Source organism: Nicotiana tomentosiformis, chromosome 9 (assembly GCF_000390325.3).
Source record: "Nicotiana tomentosiformis chromosome 9, ASM39032v3, whole genome shotgun sequence".
In the NCBI taxonomy this organism is placed as follows: Eukaryota; Viridiplantae; Streptophyta; class Magnoliopsida; order Solanales; family Solanaceae; genus Nicotiana; species Nicotiana tomentosiformis.
The window spans coordinates 28,341,810-28,352,342 of record NC_090820.1 but is presented as its reverse complement, the minus strand read 5'-3'; the positions used below and the strand labels follow the sequence as shown (position 1 = coordinate 28,352,342).

General features: G+C 34.4%; 1 protein-coding gene across 2 annotated transcripts; it reads left to right on the top strand.

Moving 5' to 3' along the window:
* The first annotated feature begins 1,152 nt into the window (after nt 1-1,152).
* LOC104093149 (uncharacterized) lies at nt 1,153-9,942 on the top strand. 2 transcript variants are annotated; one of them, XM_009598865.4, is made up of 3 exons: nt 1,153-1,389; nt 1,488-2,836; nt 9,530-9,942. In XM_009598865.4, the coding sequence occupies exons 2-3, from the start codon at nt 1,508-1,510 to the stop codon at nt 9,701-9,703; spliced, it is 1,503 nt and encodes a 500-aa protein (XP_009597160.1). In that variant the 5' UTR covers nt 1,153-1,389; nt 1,488-1,507; the 3' UTR covers nt 9,704-9,942. The 2 variants fall into 2 exon arrangements, with proteins under 2 accessions (XP_009597160.1, XP_009597159.1); XM_009598864.4 differs by having other exon boundaries at nt 1,237-2,836.
* The last annotated feature ends 591 nt before the right edge of the window (nt 9,943-10,533 follow it).

Below are 10,533 nucleotides of genomic sequence, written 5' to 3'. Positions count from 1 at the left end.
ATCCTACAAATTAGGCCGCTTGTTTTTTAGTAACTGGTTTACTCTTATTTTCTGGTGACTAATAATTTGGTTGTAAGATATCTTGAAAGTTCTGGTTGGTTAAAATACTTTGGGGGTGGTTTTTTGCTTTTTCTTTTATTTTTGTTGTTTTTTGCCAACTAGTTTTGACAATTCATGACAGCAAAAATGTTCTAATTAATGAATAATGATTGATTAATGAGACGACTATGAGACTTATGGCGTCCTGTTGGATCTAAGATCAAAGATGATGGAGCAGAAAAAAAAATATAAAAATGGAAAAGAAGCACCATTATTTTACCTAATTTATTAACAATTTATTAATTATTTCATAACAAATTTGTATTGCAGAAAATAATCCAATAAACTAATAAACAATCATCTAATGATCATTTATCTAAACAAAAAAGGGGTTCATAGTCCAAGCAAGTTCTATCAGGTTAAATTATAATCCATCCGTTTCACTTTGTTTGACACTATTTTTTATTAATTCGTTCCAAAAGTATTATCACATTCCTATATTTCCTTAATGAAAAGTATTTATAATCAATAAATAAATTGACAGATTTAAAATTACAAGTTTAAAAAGATTTATAGCCATACAATGTTATGGCTCATTTAAGATCACACAGACAAACAAATTGAAACGAATGAAACAGTGAACAAAGAGTTATTTGTATTTGTATTGATGAAAGATGCAAGTAGATTGTGAGAAAAATGGGCATAAATGGTAAAATGATCAAAGAAAGCACAAACTTATTATTATTATTATTATTATTATTATTATTATTATTATTATTATTATTATTAATAATAATAATAATAATAATAATAAAATAATAAATAAATCAAACTGCTATATTACTTTGAGTAGGATCATTTCCCGAAATAATGTACGTATAACAAAAAAAAATTAATTATCAAATTACTCAAATAAATAAATAAGATTATCATACAATTTCTCAATCAAACAAAATAATATATCAAAAAATATCTTTTGAATTTCTCATATTTCTAATATTAAACTCTTCATTTGAAACGAAACCAATTTTGAGGAGACAGTCAAATGGTTAATAGGTCACAATTTGAAAAAGTATTACTCCTACAAAAACTTGATCCTTCGACTTGTTTATTATGAAAATAAAAAATTTTAAAACAAAATCTAAAATAACTCTCCGGGCAATATAAAATAATTAAATTCTGTGTTCCCTTAATTACCCAACATTATCGGGCATTTCCTCTTCTTCCATCTCCACCGTGTCGGTTCATTCTCCGATCTGAGCTCCGATTATCATATCGCCGGAGCTTCACGTTAGCATACAGCTGAATTATCATTGTTTATCTTATTTGTAATTTCGTTATCATTATCAGGTACGTTTCAAAAGTTAAATTAGATCTCATTCTTTTTCATTATCATAGTTCCCGATCTGTAGAGTAAAAAAATATGAATTCAAATTATGGGAAATCAGGTAATAGTTTCGATTTTGATATGGGTTTGAACTCGGGTCGGTCTCGATCTAGTCTGAACGATCAGAAGAATAAAACGTCGTCGTATTCGTCATCATCATCATCCTATACATATTCATCAAAACCAAATTCTGGATCTTCATGGACTCAGCCCAACAAATCAACATGGACTCACCAACCAGTCGGGTCATTATCCGGCCCAAATTCAATGGTCGGTGACATATTTGGGAAGAGTTGGGGATCATCTTCTGCTGCTCCTTCAAGCACTAGCAATGTAACCCCAACTATTGGGATTGCTAACAAAAACCCTAATTTGTTTGGTGATTTGGTGAGCTCAGCATTAGGAGGAGGAAATAAGAGTAATAGCAATGTCCCTCTGAAAAGTGCTGCCCCAACTGCTAATAAGAGCACGTTCTCGATGGGTGGTATGGCTGATAATTTGCCGAAGAGTGGCAATTCCGCGAAAACTGGTAGTAGCTGGGGTAATGCTGGTGGTTATAATGCTAATAGTTATAGTGGCAGTGTGAATTTGAGTGGTGGTAATAGTAAAAGCCCTAATCTTGGAGGTCCGTCTTTGAAAAATATGGGCGGAAGTGGAGTTGGTGGAGGGATGGGTGTTAGTAAGGACCCATTTGGTTCGTTGGTTGATTTTTCGTCTAAGCCCGGTGGTTCTAATATGAAGTCGGGTAGTAAAGAAACTAATAAGAATAGTTCAGGGGATGATGTGTTTGGGGATTTCCAGAATGCTAAGAAAACAGGTGGGTCAGGATTTCAATCGGACCCGTTTCCAACAAATAATGTTAATGCTTCAACAGGGTCGAATTCAAGTGGCGCTTATTCCAAAGTCGATGATTTTGGATTCACTAATACTCAGAGTCAACCGTCTGCTACTCAGTCTTCAGGTGTTGGTGATTTTGGATTCACTAATACTCAGAGTCAACCATCTGCTACTCAGTCTTCGGGTGTTGGTGATTTTGATTCATTGTTCTCATCAACTACTGCTTCATCCGGGGGAGCCACTGGAGGGGGGAGTGGGAACCAGCAGTTTACAGGGGGTGATGATTGGGGGTTTGAATCGGAGTTTGTGGGTGCTGATGATAGCAGTGGGACAACTGAACTTGAAGGACTTCCACCACCACCTGCTGGTGTCAGTGCTTCCGCGGCCAAGAACAAGGGAATGGATAATCACAAGCAGGGACAATATGCTGATGCCATAAAATGGTTGTCATGGGCAGTCATTCTTCTTGAGAAAGCTGGCGATGGGTCTGGTGCAATGGAGGTTCTATCAAGTAGGGCTTCATGTTACAAAGAAGTAGGAGAATACAAGAAGGCTGTGGCTGACTGTACGAAGGTATGATCATTAACTATGCTTTTTTAGTGGAGCTAAGACCTTTATGTTCTTTTAGATGTTAATTTATGGTCATTTATTTTAATGCGCTGTTGATGGTATTTTTTGGAAGTTTTTGCACCTCATTTTTTATAATACTACTTAGAAAAGTATTTACAGACTTCTGCTTGCACTGGAAGCTATAAAAAATAAGGTTCCCTGTAATCCTAGTTCCAGAAGAGTAGTGGCTCATTTACTCAATTTAACATGTAGGGGAAAGTGGTATATACTAAAAGTACTCATCAGTAGGTACATGCCCCATATTTTCTTTTGTAAAGCTGTGTACAACTTGACTGAATTTCAATGAAAGAAAAGGTGACAAACTGACATAAACAATGCTCCATTCCTATTTTGTACATTTCACACGCTCTTTTGATCTTTTGTGATATAATCTTGGCTCGTCGGGTATCTGCGTCGCACATGACATCTTATGACACTAATAAAGTTACAGCCATTATGTAGACGTGCTTCATGTCAGGGAAGGCAACAAAGTTCAGTTCATGAGACCGCAACGCAGCAGAGTGGAGCAGCCGCGACACAAAGTTCCTTACCGAGCCTGGCTAGGAGTAGAAATAGGTGCTAAGTTCAATACATTTTCTTTAATGAATATCATTAGAAAACAAACTATTGTTAAAGACAGTAGAAAAGAAGAATATGATATACCCCAACAATTAGATTTACTTAATAAATGCTAAATCATTTTCAGATAATAATCTAAATATAGCATGATCACTATCTACTGTGATAGTCTCTTCAGTAGTTTTAACTACTTGTTTTAAACCTAATTTCTCAAAAGGTACCTAATTGGTATATATTAATTATGTTGGATTCTAGGAATCGTCCATTTATTAAGTAAATCTAATTGTTGGGGCATATCATATTCTTCTTTCCTACTGTTTTTTACAGTAGGTTGTTTCCTAATGATATTCATTAGAGAAAATGTATTGAACTTAGCACCTATTTCTATTTCTAGCCAGGCTCTGATACCATCTTTTCACCGGATCGCTACAACGGTACTACAGGAAAGGTTTTACAAAGACACCAGCCCTGTCAAGTATACCCTAAACCACGGTCCTTCCCATGACTCTTTCAACGCCCACCCGGCTAACACGAGTCTTACAAGGACCACCGGTTATGTTGCCATAGCCAGGGTTTACTGCCTGGACTGTTAAACTGCCTGGGCTCTACAGTCTCAGCCTTAGAACCGTTGGTTGATACAGTATAAAACTAGTAACAAAGCATGTTAAAAGTAGTTTAGTGTGCCTAAGCTCAACACAACACTATTTAGCCTATCATTTAGGCTGAATGAATATTCATAAAATAATTAATATAAAAAATAAATACCTAAGACTGCCGATGTTGTGGCCAATCGACATTTTTGATATTTTATTTCAAAAGAAATATATATACAAGATAGTTTTTACAGAGGGATTCTAGAGACAAAATTTAGGAATGAAAATATTGGTTGAAGCCTACCTCTAACTATGAACTCACATCCTTATATAATGGATCCTTAACAAAACTGACAAAATAAAATGGCCGACAATGTGGCCAACAAGATAAAAAGCTAAAAAGAATTTTACTTTTACAAAGCATATAAAAACAGACTACTTTATAAAAGTTATTCCCTTCATTATTAGTGAGGGGGTCCTTCTGTGACATTATTTAGTTGTTGGGACCGGCTGCTATGACCTCTGATCTATATTATTGAGGTTGTTGGGGTCCTTTGTTACTTCATAATTGTTTTTCCTTTATCGTTTTTTGGTGTAGAAGATTCTTCTACTCCTTCCTTGAATTTTTTCAGAAATTCGTCAATCTCATCTAAATTAACCTGTTCTTATTGGCTTCCTTGGGCCTGTCCTGCCATATAGGTTTCTTCATCTGTGGTATTACTTGTTGATGTCATTGACACGTCATCTGACATTTCAACTTCAAAATTTCATACCAAATCCCTTTTTATTTCTTCAAAATAAGAAGCAATAATTTCCTTCTTAGAAACAACTCCTTTTTTTCATTTGAAGCCTTCTAGTAACCTGCTGAAATGGGCTTAATTCTTCCACTTCGACATTTGTCATTTCCTGTTTGCTATAAGCTTCAATCTTCTTGTCGATATCCTTAATGATTTCTTGACCATAAATTTTTCCTTGCTAGTCTTTTTGGAGTAATTTACTCCAAAATTTTGTATAAAAAATTCTGTTTAAGCATGAGAATCTTTCCATGGTTTGATTTACCTCTACATCCCATTTCATAATCCACGGGATGGAGAATTCTATAAAGAAATACATTGTTGCTATACCATCGACAAAGACATTATCCTTTTGCAAGGTAATAATCTTGGGAGATATATCTACCCATTGAGTATATAAACTTTTAAAAAGTGGTGGAAGTATTTTCAAAGATGGACCATATGATATCCACCATTTGCAGAACCAATTTGGGATCTGTTGTTCAAACAAGCTGAAACATAATTTTATGAACTAAGAGTGTTTCCTATTAGGGTTCTCATATAGTATAGTTTTATTAAAACTTTCACTATAATCCCAGTAATTGAATTTTACCGAGACTTTCTGTTCTGGATGAGTATATTCCCTCTCCTTTAGCGTACTAATTCCCCATTCATCTGAGACTAATACCTTTTTTATAATGATTTTAAAGAAATTATAAATTCTTTGTATTTGCTGGATAAAAATGCTGAATTTCAGCTGAACCAGTAGATGAGAGAATTAACTTATAATTCATTATGTATTTGTATGCAGTAGTAGCATATGATGCTGTATCAAAATACCTGGTCATGATTTGCCTGGGGTTATCCTTCCATTTTAGGTCGGATTGTTCCGAGAGAATTATTTACTCTTTTCTTTCTTTCTGGTTATAAACCTTAATGTTATCATGACTATCATCTGTCAAAGCTGAAGAATATGATGGAGGATTGTTATCTACGTCAAATCCAAAAATTCTTTGTACATCGGGTGGTCTGTATTAAGACCAGATGTTCCTGTTATATTGGCAGTTATTAGCTGCTGATTTCCTATTTGGGCTAGGATATTTCCTCTGCCATAGGAAGATTCTGATTTCCTTCCTAGCTGGTTTCATATCCTGTTATTACAAAAATAGAGAGATTATTAACTCAAGAATTCTCTAGTAAGAAAATCAGGGAGACTATTGTCAGACCCTTTTTTATAAATTATTTCAAAATCAAATGGTACTAATAAAGCTTACCATCTTGCAAACATCTGTTTAGAAACATCATGCTTGCAATCTTTATTAGAGATAAATCTTGTTGCTTGGCAATAAGTTTTTATTAAAACTTCTTATTATATAAATCGGTCTGGAATTTCAATACACATTTTACTATAGCAAGGATTTCCTTAGCTACAGTAGCATAATTTCTTTGGGAATTATTCTATTTTCCCAAATAGAATTGAACAAGATATTCTTGTTCGTCAGTTGGAGAACATTGTTTTAATATTCCACCAAATCCAATATCTGAGGCATCAGTTTCAACTACTTTTGCCCAACTTGGATTAGCAAGTGTAAGACACGGAAGGTTATTAACCTTCTGCTTAATGCGTTTCACTGAATTACTATGATCATTAGTCTATGCTTTAGGATTCTTCTTTAATCTATCATAAAGAATTGAAGTATCCTTAGCCAAATCCTTTATAAAAGGAGAAATATAATTTAAGCTTCCTAAAATTTTTTGAAGCTGAGTCTTATCTGTAATAACATCAGGAAATTTAGATACAAACTCAATACTTCTTTGAATAGGGATAATTTTTCCTTTTTCAATAAAATGACCAACAAATTTTACCTTAGTCTAACAAAGAAGCATCTTAGGTTTAGATATTACTAAACCATTTTGTATGACAATCTTTTTAAATAATTCTAAATGTTTAAAATGCATATCCAATTTTTTTGAAAATACCAAGATATCATCAATATAAACTATTATAAAATTAGTAAATGGTGTGAAAATATCATTCATGATTTTTTGAAATTCAGAAGGAGCATTTTCCAAACCAAATGGCACAACATTCCATTCATATTGTCCCATTGGAACATTAAAAGCAGTTATGTATTTATCAATTTTCAGAAATTTGTATCTGCCAATAACCAGATTTCAAATCAAAATTTGAAAATATAATAGCATCATGCAATCTATCTAATAAATCCTTTTTATTGCGAATTGGATATCTAATCCACTTTAAAACCTTATTAAGGGGCTTATAATTGATAACTATGTGTAAACAAAATTTTTTATACAAAATTCTGGAGTAAATTACTCCAAAAAGACCAGCAAGGAAAAATTTATAGTCAAGAAATCATTGAGGATATCGAGAAGAAGATTGAAGCTTATAGCAAACAGGAAATAACAAATGTCGAAGTGGAAGAATTAAGTCCATTTCAGCAAGTTACTAGAAGGCTTCAAATGAAAAAAGGAGTTATTTCTAAGAAGGAAATTATTGCTTCTTATTTTGAAGAAATAAAAAGTGATTTGGTAAGAAATTTTGAAGTTGAAATGTCAGATGACGTGTCAATGGCATCAATAGGTAATACCACAGATGAAAAAACATGTATGGCAGGAGAGGCCCAAGGAAGCCAACAAGAACAGGTTAATTTAGATAGGATTGAAGAATTTCTGAAAAAATTCAAGGAAGGAGTAGAAGAATTTCTACACCAAAAAACGATAAAGGAAAAACAATTATAAAGTAACAAAGGACCCCAGCAACCTCAATAATATAGATTAAAGGTCGTAGCAGCCGGTCCCAACAACTCAATAATATCACAGAAGGACACCCCTCACTAATAATGGAGGGAATAACTTTTATAAAGTAGTTTGTTTTTATATGCTTTGTAAAAGTAGAATTCTTTTTAGCTTTTTATCTTGTTGGCCACATTGTCGGCCATTTTATTTTGTCAGTTTTGTTAAGGATCCATTATACAAGGATTCGAGTTCATAGTTAGAGGTAGGCTTCAGCCAATATTTTCATTCCTAAGTTTTTAGTCTCTTTAGAATTCCTCTGTAAAAACTATCTTGTATATATATTTCTTTTGAAATAAAATACCAACAAGGTCGATTGGCCACAACCTCGGCAGTCTCGGGTATTTATCTTTTATATTAATTATTTTATGAATATTCATTCAACCTAAATGATAGGCTAAATAGTGTTATGTTGAGCTTAGGCACACTAAGCTACTTTTAACATGTTTTGTTGCTAGTTTTATACTGTATCAACCAACGGTTCTAAGGTTGAAACTGTGGAGTCCAGGCAGTTTAACAGTCCAGACAGTAAACCCTGGTTATGGCAACATAACCGGTGGTCCTTGTAAGCTCGTGTTAGCCGGGTGGGGGTTGAAAGAGTCATGGGAAAGACCGTGGTTTAGGGTATTTTTGACAGGACTGTGGCTTGACAGGGCTGGTGTCTTTGTAAAACCTTTCCTGTAGTACCGTTGTAGCGATCCAGTGAAAAGATGGTTTTGAACTAATAATTCAGGTCGATGATCTTGGCATATATAATGTTCCATATTTAGACCATGTCATTTATAGAAACATCAATTTGTTTTTACTGAAACTGAGTAGCACCGATGCCGCTAGGGCTTTGCTCTAGTGGTAATAGCGCAGCATGTGTGGGTTAGGTGCGCGGATTCAAACCATACTGCATTAAAAGCCTGTTATTTAAGTGGAGAAGGATAGAGGGATGGGACCATTATTCATAGAGATTCGAACCTTTCCCCAGTGACCCTGGGATTTCTAGGTGATAAAAGAAATGATTAACAGCGGATTATAAGTACCTAGATGGCTAGTCCTAACGATTGAGAAAAATTAGTGAGATTATCATACATGTGATCAACATATATGTAGCAGAATGAATTCAGAAAACGAGCAGCCATAAAAAAATCTTAACATAAAAGGAAGGGGGGGATCTGAGTAAAATGGTTTCTTCCAATCCTAAACCCCAGGATGTGATATTAGGCAATCAAATATAGGACTGTTTGGTCCTGTTGGACTCCCTATAATGGCAGCGAGAGGCTACATTCGACGCCCCCTCCCCCAAAAACCCCCCCACATATTGCCTTTTTATCACAAAAGCGATCCGTGCTAAGTGGAATGTGACTGTGTTTAATTACAATCTACATTTTAGGTTTAACGCACTTTATGCTTCCTGTGAGTTGCTACATTGATCAGCAACTTGCTCTTTCTCAGTTATTGCTAATCAGTATGCATTTCAAAATTGTCTCTAAATAGTGTTAGAGCAATGGTAGTCATAATGATGTTGTTTTATGTTACTTATACTGTTCTAAACTTAACGGAAATGGAACATTTTCCCTGCAGCTTACTGCTTGCTAATAAGGTGTATATAATATTTTTGTTTGATAATTTTACAGTCAAAGCATTTTATAATATTACAAAAAGAGAATTCAGGAAAAGTAACCCGAGAAAGTCTCGGGAAAATAAAATCATAAAAAAGATGAAAGTACTTATGTTTCTCCAAACTGATGCACCAAACCCTTTATCGCAACCTGTATGTAGGATGCTCTGGCTGATTAGATGCAAAGACTTATGTTTTGCCGGATTATGGCTAGCCAAACTCTTGTGACTTCATTGAATGTGTTATCATGAGAATAAAGACTTATTTGCTGCATTTTGTGGTGCAGGTTCTAGAACAAGATGGCAAGAATGTTTCCGTCCTTGTGCAGCGTGCTCTGTTGTATGAGAGTATGGAGAAGTACAAGCTCGGGGCGGAAGACCTTAGAACTGTTATGAATATTGATCCTGGTAATAGGGTGGCAAGAAGTACCATACATCGCTTGAATAAGATGGCCAGCTAAGAGGTTTTGCCACATTGGTTTCTCCTCAGCTTTTGCGAGCAAGATGATTTGAAAACTACTCCCCGTCATACCAATCCTTGGGAACTTTTACGTATAAATTCTTTCATCTTTTTCTGGTTCTTGGTTTGTTACCTATGTATTTTAATCATAATATTGTTTGCCACTGTGAACTGTCATTTTAATATCTTGAAAATTGCTTTGTACTGGAATCTGAAATACAGCATATTATTGTTTGATGTGTTCTCATGTGTTTGGTCAATTAGTCTTGAGATTAAGGCTTAGTTGAATGATTGATGTGTTTGGAAGGTGTTAAGATTTGGGCTTAATTATGGTTGGAAAATATTTTAACTGTAAGCGAAGCCAAAAATGGAATAGGTCAATACAGTTGTGTAATGACGAAAACTGATTTTCTTTGTCTGGTCGTTGTAACTTGGTTTAAATATTAAAAACGCAAGCAGGTGACAGGTTATTGTTATAATGGTTAAAATCATGCTTTGCTGGAGTTGTCATTAGCAGAAAGAAAAAGATCCTATCTTCAATTATTCTTATTCTTCACTCTATATTTCTGTTACTTAATGCCACTCTCTTCTATTATTAAAGGTCATTAATATCTTAATCTAATCAAACTTCAGCAAAAGAGCCAACGATTTTATAGTGGTAAAAAAGTTATACTTGTGGAACATTCTCGTAACGGTGAAGGTCCAAATATACACCTGTACTTTTAAAAATGGTCTAAGAATACCCTTCTTCGTTATACTATTGGATTATCTATACCCCTGCAGTCATACTTTGGGTTCAAATATACCTCTCATTTAAACGGAGACACGTGT